The sequence below is a fragment of the Mirounga leonina genome, unplaced genomic scaffold (genome assembly GCF_011800145.1).
Source record: "Mirounga leonina isolate KUSES-001 unplaced genomic scaffold, KU_Mleo_1.0 Mir_169, whole genome shotgun sequence".
Taxonomy (NCBI): Eukaryota; Metazoa; Chordata; class Mammalia; order Carnivora; family Phocidae; genus Mirounga; species Mirounga leonina.
This window is the reverse complement of record NW_023270431.1, coordinates 19,373,466-19,387,657: the sequence shown is the minus strand read 5'-3', so window position 1 is coordinate 19,387,657 and position 14,192 is coordinate 19,373,466. Positions and strand designations below refer to the sequence as shown.

Here is a 14,192-nt window from a genome sequence, read left to right as displayed (position 1 = left end):
GATTATGAGAGTATTATGAACAATCGTATGCCAAAAAATTGAATGAACTAGGTGAAATTGACAAATTACCAGAAATATAAAACCTACCAAGACTAAATCACAAAGAATAGAAAATCTGAATTGACTTGTATATAACTACTAAAGAGATTGAGTCAATAATCAAAAATCTCTCAGAAAAATCCTACCAAACATTTAAAGGAGAATTAAGCCTTAAAGATTCCACCAAAAAAAAAAAAAAGCTGTTAGCACCAATAACTGAGCCAACTATCAGGATACAAAGTCAACACACCTTTTACCTCCTTGGTTCAGTGAACTCCTAAGTATTAATATCAGTTGCATTTCTGTACACAAGCTGAACAATCTGAAAAGGAAATTATAAAAAGTTTCACTTACATTTGCATCAAAAAGAATAAAATACTTAGTTCATTTAACCAAGGAGGTAAAAGACTTGTACAATGCAAACTAGAAACATTGCTAAAGAAATTTTAAAAAGACATAAATGAAAACATACCCTGTGTTCGTGGATTGAAAACTTAATACTATTAACATGCCAGTACTACCCAAAGTAATCTACAGATTCAATATCAATCCCTATCAAAACTCCTGTGACATTTTTTGTACAAACAGAAAAATCCATTCTAAAATTCATATAGAATTTTAAGGGACTCCAAATAGCCAAGATAGTCTTGGAAAAGAAGAATAAAACTAGAAGATTTCACACATCCTGATTTCAGAATTTACTGCAAAGTTAATCAAAGCAGTGTGGTATTGGCATAAATACACACCAGTGGAATGGAGAGCCCAGAAATAAATGCTCCTAAATATGGACAAATGATTTTTGGCAAGGGTGCCAAGACCATTGGGGAAATGACAGTCTTTTCAACAAATGGTGCTAGGAACATTGGATATCCACACGTAGAAGAATGAAGTAGGACTCCTACTTAACACCCATTTGTAAAAATAAACTCAAAAGTGGATGAAAGACCAAAATGTAGTATCTTAAACAATAAAACTTGTAGGAAAAAAACACAGGACAAAAACTTGATGACATTGGACTTGGCAATGGCTTCTTAGCTATGACAGCAAATGCACAATTAACAAAAGAAGAAATAAAATAGACTTCATGGAAATTTAAAAATTTTGTGTGTCAGAATACACTATCCGGAAAGTAAAAAGGCAACCCACAGAATGGGAGAAAGCATTTGCAAATCATGTATCTGCTAAAGGATTCATACCCAGAATATTTAGAGAACTTCTAAAACACAGCAAAAAAACAATTCACAAATGGACAAAGGACTTGAGTAGACTTTTCTCCAAAGAATATATACAAATGGCCAATAAGCACAGGAAAAGATGCTCAATATCGCTAATCTTTAGGGAAATGAAAACTGTGAGATAACACCTCACACCCATGCGGTGTCTCCTATCAAAAAAACAGAACAGTAAGAGTTGATGAGGATGTGGAGAAATTAGAATGTTTGTGTACTGTTGGTGGGACTGTAAAATGGTTCGGTGCTGCGGAAAACACTATGGCTGTTCCTGATAAATGAAAAATAATGACCATATGATCCAGCAGTTCCACCCAACAGAATTAAAAGCAGGATCTCAAAGAGCTATTTGTACGTCAGTTTTCATTGCAAAGTTATTCACAACAGTTAAAATGTGGAAGCCACCCAAGTGACCATCAGCTGAGGAATGGAAAAGCAAAATGTGTTGTATAAGTGCAATGGAATATCATTGAGCCTTAAAAAGGAAAGATTTTCCGTAATATGCTACAAGATGGATGAACCTTGAGGACATTATGCTAGGCAAAATAAGCCAGTCACAAAAAGACAAATACTGTATGATTCCACTTAGATGAAGTACTTAGAGTAGTCAAAATCATAAAGACCGTGAAGACAGTAAGATGGTGGTTGCCATTGGTGAGGGGAATGAAGAATGGGGAGTCACTGTTTCATGGGGATGGAGTTTTAGTTTTACAAGACGAAAAGTTACGGAGATAGGTGGTAGTGATAGTTGCACAGCAGTGTGCACGACTTTTAAGCCACCTGACCTACACTTAAAAATGCTTAAGATGGTAAATTTTATGTAATGTGTATTTTACTACAAAAAATAAAAGAGAGAGAGATTGAACATAGAGGCTAGTTTGTACTAGTGTGTTACGTAAATGGCTTAAATGCAACAGGATTTCTCCCGTAAACAATGTCATCATTTCAGGCCTAGGGTTTTATTTAATGGTCTTTCTTTCTTGCTTACAATCACCATGAAGGTTGGTGGAAAGGAATGAAGCAGTTTCTCCCTGCCAAATCAGTGGAACACGAGGAAACCCCCGTTCGCTACAGCAGCAGTGAAGTTAATCACTTGAGTCCAAGAGAAGTCACCACAGTGCTGCAGACGGACTCTGCAGGTAACCGCGTGCGGCCTTCGCCACAGAGTGGAGGAAGAAACTGCCACACTAGGCTGGAAATTTGGGATTTATGGTGTCTTTTCTCTTTTTCATATGTAAGAGATGAACGGTTTTCTTGAGGTAGAACTGCTTTTTAAAAGGATGACCTTGAGAGAGTCATTTCTGCACCTTAGATGCATACTCCTCTTTTTTGGAGAACATTTCAAAAAGCTCTGGGCATTTTTATCTGTTTACCTGGAGTTTTATTTGAGTGTGAAGAGTAGGAAAGCCGTAGCGAGCCTTACAGTATTTATCCTATTAATCTAGTACATATTTATTTTAAACACTGTCCTATTTGAGAATATTCTAATAATGGAATGGGTTTTTTTTTCCCCAGTGATACACTATTTATAACCTGAAGAGCATATACATTCTTTGTAAAATTTCATGAATGAGGCTCTATGGCATATTAACTTCTTAGGAGATACAAGATAACATGTTTAATTTTTTTAAGTTGGTTCAGGTAGAGAAATCCATAGGTCTGTATTGATAGGAACAAAAGTGCTGTAAAGAAGGGTGTGTTTTGGGTGTCGGGCTACGGCTGATCCCTGTGTGAATGAGGTGACCTTTCTGTCGTTGGTTCTGTGATATCCACAGAGTATGCACAACCACTTGTGGGAGGAATTGTTGGCACCCTTCATCAGAGATCCACCTTTAAACCAGAAGAAGGGAAAGAAGCAAGTTATGCTGACCTAGATCCTTACAACTCCCCGGTCCAGGAAGTCTACCATGCTTATGCTGAACCACTGCCGATTACCGGGCCCGAATATGCAACCCCAATCATCATGGATATGTCCGGGCACCCCCCAGCCTCAGTTGGTCTTCCCTCAACGTCCACTTTCAAAGCTACAGGGAACCAGCCTCCCCCTGTGGTGGGAGCCTACAACACTCTTCTCTCCAGGACCGACAGCTGCTCGTCCGCCCGCGCCCAGTATGACACCCCAAAGGGTGGGAAACCAGGTGCCAGTGCCCCAGGCGAACTGGTGTACCAGGTGCCACACAGCACACAGGAGGCGTCAGGGGCCAGGGGGGATGGTGAATGTGATGGTTTTCAAGAAACTCTTTGAAGGGGATGCTGCTTGTTACAAAGCATGGTTGTAAAGCACATGGCCTTTCTTGTGTGTTAGTGGTAGTAATGTAGAGAATGTATTACCTGCCTGTCACAGCTGTGGTCGGGGAAGATGTGAGGACCGAGGTACAGGGAACTGCTAATCTTGCCATCTTGCTTTAAGAGCATTCCTGTGGCAGTGACGGCTTGCCTGTTAAATTTCAAACATCCTGTTTGTTACTACTGTAAAACACGATTTTTTAATACAGAAAAAGCTCCCTACTATGCACTTCAAAGAAATTAAAAATCACTGAGTATTTATTACCGATGCTGCAGGTACATTGATGAACTCGAGGTGGCTCTGTACGCCTGACTGGCAATAACGCGTGGTACTGTTCTTGAAATGTCTGATGGCTTGAAATGTTGCTCTTTGTGAAAGGTGGGTACTATCATGAGTTCTTTCTCTTCCATTCCTATATTCCTTATGGATTTTTTTCAAAAATTAGTGATAGAATCATCGTTTTGGTTGTAGTCGTACACTTACCTATCTTTCCTTAGGAAGGTCTATAGTGGGAAACTGACTTGCGAAGGGTGGGGTCATTGATTTTTCGCTTTTTGACACTCTGAAGAGCTTTCACACTTCATGGTACGTGACCTGGTTTCATCCCTGCTTGTTCTGTCTGGGACCAGCCCCGTTCTTGTGTTTATAAACTGTTTTGAATTTTTTTTAGTGAGTGATGCTTGCTTCATCAGCCTAATGAATCCTTTAATTGTAAAAAGCTCTAACAGAGATTCTCTCCCTGCCCCCAAATTTATTTGCAATGGGATTGGTCCTAGGCGAGTTGGAGGGCATCTGAGTGAACACTGTAGACAGGAGTCCTTATGTTTACCACAGCGAAAGGCTTAGAATCATTCCTCAGAAGTCATATAAATTACTCTAAAAAAAAAAAAAACACAAGAAAACAAAAAACGGATTTGCCCTCTTTGATTTAATATATAGAGATGTTTCTCTGAATCTGAAGTTATTTTTGGTCAAAAAGTATTTCTAATTATCCACAGTAAAATACTGAAAGAAGTAGAAGCCAGCATGAATTCTTCAACTCTGTGTGAGGGTGCCCGCTCTGTGTCGTAGGAGTTGTGACAGTCCTTTACTGCATGCCTGTGGAACAGATGTTCTAGCATCCTAGCAGGTGAATATTGACGTCTGTTTTTGATACGTCCAGGCAACTTCTTTGTCACCATTTGCCCAGAACTAGTTTTAGATGGGTGAAATAAAAATTCATTTAATTTATTAGCCCATAGTGTAAGAATCTTTAAAAATCTTTGGCAAGATGAGAAGCTGGCCCTGTGTTTAAAACATATACTCTCCCATCAGGTTCTAGCCATTTCTTGATTGTTTCCAGAATTTGCTAGATGTGAGAAAAGACAGTGTTCATTTTGCTTGCTTCCAGGTATATCAGTATTTTAAAGTATTGCTTCAAAAACAATTATTTCTGCAGCCTCTCTGCCATATAGTATTATTTTTGTTGGTGTTACCTTCATTTGCTTTTGCTTTTCCAGACAAACTTTGAGGCATAATTTTATTCATTGAAAAAATATATTGTTTCCAAACATTTGAAACAAAAAGCACAGATGTTGAACTTTATTAAGACATGAATGTGTAAAGCACATTTATTAATGCAGTCATCCCCTTTCAGGTGGGAAGAGAGTAAACCAATTTATTTTTTTATTTATCCTCAGTACACAGTGAACGTACTTCTCCAATCACATGCCTGTTTGAGAAGCTTTAAGAGAAATGACCCCATTTTCCCAAAGATGCTTGTTTTTATTTAATTTTGTGCACCTGATTTTCCCATGGAACTTTTTTTTGAGAGGCAAATGTTTTCTTCTCAAATGATGCATGTTTTTGCCACTGTGCGGTCCTTGAACTACAAGTGATTTTTACAAAATAGTTTTTATTGCTTTTGTATATTTTACTTTCCAAATGAAGAGCTGAGCCTGATACAAAGGGTTATTCTGGTTTTGTACTTTTAGTTCATTTGTTTTCATATTAGAGTTTTGTTTTGGGTTTTAACTACATTTATATGTCTGATGCAGCTGTGGAGACAATCAACTGAAAATGTGAAAGTAACTTTTTTTTTTCGTTACTAAATTCCCTTGAATTTTTACTCTTTGCTTGAAACATGTTAAAGACTTAAGTCACTCTGGTTTATTGGATTTTTTTTTCCTGTTAACACAATGATAAAAATCGAATCAGTGGTACAGCAAGTGTGGCCCCTGCAGGTTTTCATAAAGTCACACCAACTTCACTGTTACATAATCTTAGGAACCAGCACAGTTAAAGATATTGTGAATACTGATTTATATTTTATTAAAAGCTATAACACTAAATAGATCCTATTGTATGTGCAGGGTCTAGTCCAGTTATTTAAATTCAAGTTTCACTATTTGCACTTTGCATTGAACAATGGGTTTATCCGCTGATGAAATGGTTTGTGTAGAGAATTTATACAGCAGTTGAAACTATGGTGTCATGTGCACTCTTGTCCTCCCCTGCCCCAGTAGAAAATGCACTCATCTAAAATTCTGTGGAAGGTGAGAAAGCTTGAACTTCTTTGCCTTGGCCCCACATTGACACCTGGAGAGCATAAGGGCTATGGAAGCACCAGGTCAGAGGACAGAACTAAGATTGTGGGACAAAAACTTTTCAAACCCTTTTAAGAGAAATCTGTTGGGCTCTACCTTTAAGAAAAACTTCCTTTTAGCTCTGCTTTTCTGTTCTGAACTTGAAGTCCCTAAACTGCAAAATCTAGTAAGTGTTGGATGGTTATTAAAATACTTTTTAGTTCAACTGTGGCACCAATTATTTACTCCAATTTGTGACTAGTTTTTTTGTTTGTTGTTTTTTTGGCACTGGGAAAGGTGGAAACAAAACATTGAAATACATATTGGAAATAAAAATGGTTTGAGGGTCAGTGATATTCTCCCAGAATGTACTTTTCTTACCTCGGCATGTACTGTAGTCACTCAGTATTTGTATATGTTGCTAGAATTTAGATTGTATAAATAGTGAGATCTTAATGTGTTCGTGTGTTTTTAATAAATTGTACATATGTATCTTGCTGAGAATTTCCTTTGGCTTATATGAAACCACGTTGAAGTTTGTAGCCTTTTCTCATACTACACAAAATGCCAGATTCCTCAGTTTTAGCATCGCTCAGAAATTGTACTGCCATTATTCTAGACCTTACAGTAACATTTGAAAATGCTACCAGTGGTTTTTTACTTTTACTCCAGCCCGGACCATCTGTTTTTGAAGCCTAAATTAGTTCACAGACTGCATTTTGTGTGGTAAACTCTGACTGTGTGGTAGGAGGGAAAGGTCACGCGAACACCCATCTTTTCCACCTCAGAGTTATTAGAGGAATCCAGTGAAACCATGGTACTGTGCAAGCATGCTCGTGCTAACAGAACACAGTCCATATTTAATGTCCAGATCTGGCTTAAATCAACCCGGAGTTTTCTCCCCCCTTATACTGCGTTTGACATACTCTTTAGAGAGGCAGGTTGGTTTCCGGTAACACCAGCTGTGTCTCCCAATGATAATTATTGTTCAAAAGATTAACAATTCTTTCAACTCTTACCTCTTCTGAGAACTTTTAATTCCATCCCTCTTGTAATTCTCTTCTCTTCCTTTTTCCCCTCCCCATAGCCCTTGGCTGTATTAAATGAGAAGGGTCACTAGCTCACATTTGTTCGAAAGGTTGGTTTTGACTTGTTTGCATCCAGTAGGACTCTTTTCTGATGCACCCTAGGCAGCCAGGTAAGCCTTCCCTTTGAAGAATTGACATTGTTCATGAAATTCCCATTTAAATCCAAAAAACATCTTGTTTAGTCTCAAGGATTTATCTTCATTTTTCCTAATTCAAATAGTAAACTTTCAAATTTTAATATATTAAGCCAGGCAGAAAATTTAAGAATGGTCTCCTTGAGCTTGCCTAGCTCAGCTACTTTGTATGAGCTTTAAAATAATGCAGTCACCAGGCTTTAGTAATTGCATTCTTAGATTATTTACTTGTCCAGAATTTCATGTTTAGCCTATTTCCTTCACCTTAAAAACACCACCTTCCTTCTACCCGATTACTCATTATAATCATGGTTCACTTAATTGCAAGACAAAAAAAGCTTAATGAAAGCAGTATGATCTTAGATTTCCATAACCATACCTACTGTTATGTTCAGGGCTGCTTTAAGATTCAAATCTGTTTCCTCAGCTACAACAAAAAGGAACAATCATCTAGCTACATGCCTAAAGTGGTTCCAGTTTGCCACATCAAGGCACAAACACATGGCCATTCCCCACCAATTTACAGTAGCCAAATGTTGTGCTCAAAACTTGTGGTCAACTAAAGCCCCTTATTAGGAAGTCACATCCTCTCAAAAGTCTAAGATGAACTAATTATAAAAAGATGTTTAGAAACACTTCGGAAAACTAGCTTGTTTTAAAAACAATGCAATCAAAACTTCTTTCCCTGATAACTAAGCATATCTTGGTTTTTATAAATTAAATATATTCACAAAAATTAAGCTGGTGGTTATGAATCACCAGGCAGTAAAAGACTTAATATACACAATTTTTTGACAAGTGCATCCAACATATTTAAAAATAAACTAAAAATTGCCGTATAAAAATAAAACTAATACTGTTAGCGTCGTCTTCTGAGTCTGTAGAGTCAATCTTCAGTCAAGTTGATTACAAAGTTTTTTTCTATAATGTCCTTCAAAAAGAGCTGCTCCGCTGTCACATTGTGATACGCATTCTAGAGAAGAAAAGGAAAAAATCATCTATCCCAGTCTCAAAACATTAACAGCAACAATGGGATACACTGTATCTAAAAAGCTTCTGAATAAAAAACTCAAGTCACAAGTATACAGGTAGACTTTAAACTTATGTTACCTTTTTCTTTGCTCATTCTTTTGCCAGTGTTCCCTAAATTTAGCCTGCTGTTTCCCCTTAAATCCTCACATAAGAGCACCCCTTCTTATCATTCCCCCCATCTCCTAAATCAGGATATAAAACTAGAGACCAAAATTTTAAGTCAAATGGGTTGATCACTTTAATAAAAACAGCACCTGAAATTCATAATAGAAATCAGCCTAAAGAAGCAATTGTAAAGCATGGCTAAGATAGATTTTTTAAAAATAATTCTGTTCTATTGATGGATATCCTAATTTTCCTCAGGAAATTGTTTCAATGTTCTGTTATTTAGATGGCTAGAAATCCCACAAGTGCTAAAAGATTAGGGCTGAGGAGAAATGATCCTGAAGTCTGTCGCAAGCACCTAACACTTGAACTACTCAAGTGTTTGTCTCACAAGGGGTAGGAGATGAGGTAATATATGAAGGTCTGACCTGAATAATACCACGTCTTTGGCTTATGGTAGTGTTTGGGGATGATGACCTAAGGGGACTGATTACATAGGATATATCCCTACTTTACAGCAAATCATTCATATTTCCATATTAAAAATGTACAGATAACATTTTAGTCCTATCATTTGTGATATGCCACTAACCTCAGACAACTCCTTCCCATTCAGTTAAGTCTTAAAGATCCTATCGACCACCACTGATCTCTAATTCAAGAGAAGCATGATCTACTATAAACGTTTGCAACCTTTTTGACCATGAATATTCCCTCATGGAGTGAAAACGTTACAGACCTCCCCCTCTGCTTAACTAAAAAATCTGTTGAAAAGCACAGCACAAAGTTATATCATCTTCCCAACTCCAAATTTACCTTCATCTTTACCATGTTTTCAGTGCTCAATCCTCTTACGTGGATGAGTGTCCCTGTTCCATGGCAATGCTTTTAAGTGAGTTTGAGATTGTTATCAACAGCAAGTTGCCTACATGCATATTTAAATAGTGCAAACATGATCTAAGATAAGGCTTGGTGTCTAGAGGGGTTTAATGCTACTTGATAATAACTATGTCCTATTCCCAAGGGTCTGAGGCCCACAAATTGGAACTGCCTGGATTTGAGTCCCAGTTTCAGTCTTTGGTAACTCTTGGGTAGGGTTAAGCAGCTCTCAAACTCTCAAAACCTGTTCCTTCAGTAAAAATGATAGAAAAGAAGATAGAGGCTTTGCAACTGTAAAGATCAGAGATTATACCCAAGTGTGTATGTATATATTACCTTATTCATCAAAGACATGGTGGCATTCCCATAATAGTGCAAAGGACTCTTGAGGTCAGAAAAGTTGTATTTAAAACCAGCAAGGTGAACTTCATGACATATGTGAAAGGCCAGCGTGATGGCAATAATTCCTGTTGTTGGGTGTTTGGGTTTCTGGGGAAGGAAATGAAAGTTTTTTTAAAACTCAAACAAGATACTGGTTTCCAAAGCATAGTTGGGTGACCTCATCTTATAAAACCAGGACTTCTGAACAGGTCATCAGGTGAGAAATACCTAAGTTAAAACCTCATCATGTCTAAGGCCCAAGCCCCGGTTAATTTCCTAACTCTGAAAAGCATATAAACGTGACTGAAATCTTAGAAAAATCTTTCAAATAAAACTTAACTGCCGTATTAGCCCAGAAGACAAATATCAAACGAAGAAACACTGAGGCACAGGAAAAAGGATGCTGCTGCCTCATTTTATAAAACATGCTGAGTCAGGCTTCCTGTGCAAACAGCAGAGCCTGCAAATTTTGAATCCGTACACGAAACGTAAAGACAGGTTAATTCACTAATGGATGGTTAAGAGGCTTCACATAAGCCTTAAAATAGATCTCTCTTTTTTTTTTTTAATTTTATTTATTTGACAGAGAGGGACACAGCGAGAGAGGGAACACAAGCAGGGGGAGCAGGAGAGGGAGATGCAGGCTCTCCATGGAGCAGGGAGCCCGATGTGGGACTCGATCCCAGGACCCTGGGACCATGACCTGAGCCGAAGGCAGACGCTTAACAACTGAGCCACCCAGGCACCCAAAATAGATCTCTTTTACCATCCTAATAACTTAACCAGCTCTAGGGAAAGACTAATCAATTAACTTCAGTGGCAAATAGTAAGATTCTGACTTCTATAGAAAATAAAAATTCCAGATGTATACAGAGTAATGTCTACAGTCTCCACTGGATCATTATCAATTTAAAAACCAAAAAGGAAAGAAACCAAGCATCCCTTTCACATATACATATCTCCTGAAAATGAGTAACAGATGATTGACAGGAGGATCTTCATTCAGTTTTAATTCTCACCGGGATGGCCTCCAAAGACAAAAACAAAATACATCTTAAACTTTTTAACACAGCCATCTAAGGAGATTTCCTTTCATTAAGGTAAGACTTACAGATTCCATGGAAATAACACAATATGATTTTGAGAAGGAGAATAAAAATCCAAGCAGCACAATAATATCAAATAAACTTCAGGAGGCAAGCTCATCTGAAAACTGCCTTTTGCACAAGCTTTTCTTTACCCCATGCCCTACTGTGAATACCATAAGCCTTCGCCATCTGCCAGAAAGGGAAATTAGTGGTTGGGTTAAAAACCTGGGAGTCATTCAACCTCATTGATCCCATCACTTTTTCCCATTTCTGTCCCTCCCCTTCATGTCCTCCGCTTCCTTTCTTCATGCCTTAAAGGACTTCATCCATCAGTAAAATCCTTCCATTTTCTGCATCTCTCACCCACAGAAATAGATCATCACCTGACAGAATCTTAACCCTGGCTCAACCCACACCCAAGCAGCAGAACAAACCAAGAGAAGACAACATACGTGCCCGGGTACACATTCATGGCCAAAGTCTCAAGTGGGTGTTCAGTATTCCCCTAGTAAATTTCCATTCCTACTCTCCAAGAGTTTTATACCTTTATATCCAACAGCCTCAGCCTCCATCCCACGTCAAACTGCCTATTTAATCCTTATTTCACTAACAGAAACCGAGAAGAGCTATACCAGCTTCCCAACTTCCAATCTACCTTCATCTTGACCTGTACTTTCAGCGCTCACTCTTACATGGATGCGATGTCCCCGTCCCTACCTATGGCCAACCTCTCCCCTCAGGCACTCTTTCCATCTCTTCTCTCTCACCAGATCGGATTCTGACAATGACCCACTGCTCTCCTCATCATTTTCTTCTGTTGAATCGTTCTCTTCGTCATATAAATGTGGCATCTGTCTTTAAAACACAACCATGCAAGCAACCTTCCTTGATCCCGTGTCTTTCAACCATTTCTCTGCCCTCTTTTCTAACAAAACTCCATTAAAAATTTGCCTCCACTTGCTCATGTCCCATGTTCTTTTTAACCTAATTCAAGCAGGCTTTTGTTTGTTTGTTTCCTTATCCACATCATCAATATGACTTCACATTTCCAGAACCAGGCTTTATTCTTTGTGCGCAAACCCTGGATAGCATCCCACATAACAGACCTCTCTGAAATACTGCTGTGTCCTCAATTTGGCTTCTGGGATGCCATGTTCTACTGGAATTTTAATCTAGTTACAACTAGTTTTAACATCATCTCTAAGATCAGGGTCTTCCTATTCTTTTGGAGATACTACCTAAAGCAAAAAACAAAGGTTGTATCTGATCTTACCTCACTTAGGAAATAAATTCAACATTCAGAAGCTGTTTTTTCCCCTTAAAATTACTAAGAAATTACTAAGTTGGCCTTTCCTCTCAAAATTACTAAGAAATAAGGCTTAAATTTAAAACATTTATGCTTTTTGACTTGGGAATTCCTCTTCTAGGAGTCTAGCCTACAGAAATCATACAAGTGGGCTGAAAAGCCCTATAATCAATCACATGCATTTCTAGGTAATTTAGAGAGGAAAAAAGCTGGATACAAACAGAAAGGTCTATAAATAGGGGAATAGCTAAATGGAGAGGGTAAATGGCAGAAAATATATATATATACACACTTGATATATATATATTCTAAGTTGTTTCATTATAAGCATTAGAATCTAATTATTCTAAAGTTTAGAACTTTTTTATCATACCAAAAAAAAAGACCAAAAAAACCAGATACATGATGTGTGTTTATTTCGTTGGATTTTCCCTGATGACTAAAAAGGGAAACCTCATTTCAGCTGAGCTCTTAATGTCACACAGTTTCTCAAGCTTCAAATGAAAAACCGATCCGTGCCACGGGGTCCAGAGGATACTGTCTTCTAGGGAATGTAAACAAAAGGGCTACTAGAGTCAAAGTCAGTGAGACTCCTTTTAATTAAAAAATTTGGAGTTTCAGCAATATCTCCTCTATGACCTTAGAAATATTTCTGAACTACCCTGCCTTTCCTCACCTTTCCCCCGGCTTTCCTGTGATATTTTTATCAGAGTGCTTGAGACCGTTCTTTTTAACCTCAGTAGCCATGCGCTTGTCCAGAGGCCATCTGGCTGCTCTGAGCAGAGACCGCCCAGCCGCGCCCCCACCCCGCCGCCCCCTCCTCATCGCAGAACACTGAAGACGAGGTTATGAGAAATGAGTCACTGGGGCATGCAGGAGGAGACCCCAGAAGGGCTCCACAAGGGCAGAAAAAAACACTCCACCTAAGGTTCTTTCCTTCCTTGCAATCTGAAAAACATAAACATAATACCCACAGATACCTGATTTCACTACCTCGGATGTGGCCTTCAGAAGCCACCTTGTGAGTCATGGTTCTCATCCTTTCTGAGAAACCTAGGATCTCTCCACCCTACCCTAGCCAGATCTTTAGTTTGGAACTGTGCAAAGAAAAATACGTACCTGATTTTTGGGAAATACTTTTGGGAAGTGAAGCAGTTCATAAGCTGCCATTCTGATAATGAAAGGATCTAATATTCTGATTTGATAAGGTTTGTAGACCAAGTTTAAGGCTGGTTTCTTCCAAAAACCGTTAGTGTTCTGAAATTTTAAAAAAACAAAAACAAAAACAAAACAGAAAATAGAACATTGTGGTTGTCTTTTTTTTAACAAAAAAAATGAAAATTTTTTTAATAAAAAAAAAAACTGAAGGTAGTCAGAAGGCAGATCAGTGTTGCCAACTTACTATTTTGCCACCCGTCAGCAGTTCCCACAGCCACTTTAAATCAAGCGGCTTAAAAGCAGTGAGAACCGCCGTAGTATTAGGATCATTGTGATTGGGATCTGAAAAAACAGATTCTGGATAAAAAAGTCGGAAGGTTGTCCTTCTCCCAACTTCCTCTTCATGTCCTAAAACAGGACCATTATTCATTCTGTGGGGAGTAAAACACACAAAATATGTAGACCAAGTGTAGTATGAGCCAATTCCATCCCAAGTTTCAGAGCTTTCAGAGCAGGACAGACAGCTGCGGCCACGGGCCCAGTGCGTCTAAAGCTACAGGGCAACGGAATTTTTTTTTTTTTTTTAATGCATAACAGCCAAGGAAATAATTCCCTTTCATGAAACGGCTGCTTGATCAAAGGCAGAAATGTTCATCTGGATTTGAACATTAATTGTGGGGCCACTGATAATTCAGTCCTACCTCCAGGAAAATCGAAGACTCAATAAAACAAAATTAGAACATAGAACCAAAGACTACTAGAGTTAAGAGAGACCTTGGAGGACATCCAGAGAAAACCCCTTGGATAAAGGCCCTGCAGTCCAGAGAGAGAAAGTTACTTGCCCAAGTTTACACAGTCATGTAGCACATGGACTGAGAAACAAGAATCACTCTGAAGGTGAT

General features: G+C 38.4%; 2 protein-coding genes across 15 annotated transcripts in view; one reads left to right on the top strand and one right to left on the bottom strand.

Moving 5' to 3' along the window:
• DCBLD2 (discoidin, CUB and LCCL domain containing 2) overlaps window positions 1-4,025 on the top strand; it is a 90,616-nt gene extending 86,591 nt beyond the window's left edge. For all 3 annotated transcript variants that reach the window (XM_035015198.1, XM_035015197.1, XM_035015199.1), the window contains 2 exons: window positions 2,270-2,407; window positions 3,044-4,025. In XM_035015198.1, coding sequence (XP_034871089.1) covers window positions 2,270-2,407; window positions 3,044-3,513 — 608 coding nt within the window. In that variant the 3' untranslated portion in view covers window positions 3,514-4,025. The remainder of the gene's footprint in view (window positions 1-2,269; window positions 2,408-3,043) is intronic.
• A 3,175-nt stretch (window positions 4,026-7,200) lies between these two features.
• ST3GAL6 (ST3 beta-galactoside alpha-2,3-sialyltransferase 6) overlaps window positions 7,201-14,192 on the bottom strand; it is a 59,827-nt gene continuing 52,835 nt past the window's right edge. For all 12 annotated transcript variants that reach the window (XM_035015205.1, XM_035015206.1, XM_035015202.1 and 9 more), the window contains 4 exons: window positions 13,535-13,721; window positions 13,252-13,389; window positions 9,694-9,846; window positions 7,201-8,314 (listed from right to left, as the gene is read on the bottom strand). In XM_035015205.1, coding sequence (XP_034871096.1) covers window positions 8,228-8,314; window positions 9,694-9,846; window positions 13,252-13,389; window positions 13,535-13,721 — 565 coding nt within the window. In that variant the 3' untranslated portion in view covers window positions 7,201-8,227. The remainder of the gene's footprint in view (window positions 8,315-9,693; window positions 9,847-13,251; window positions 13,390-13,534; window positions 13,722-14,192) is intronic.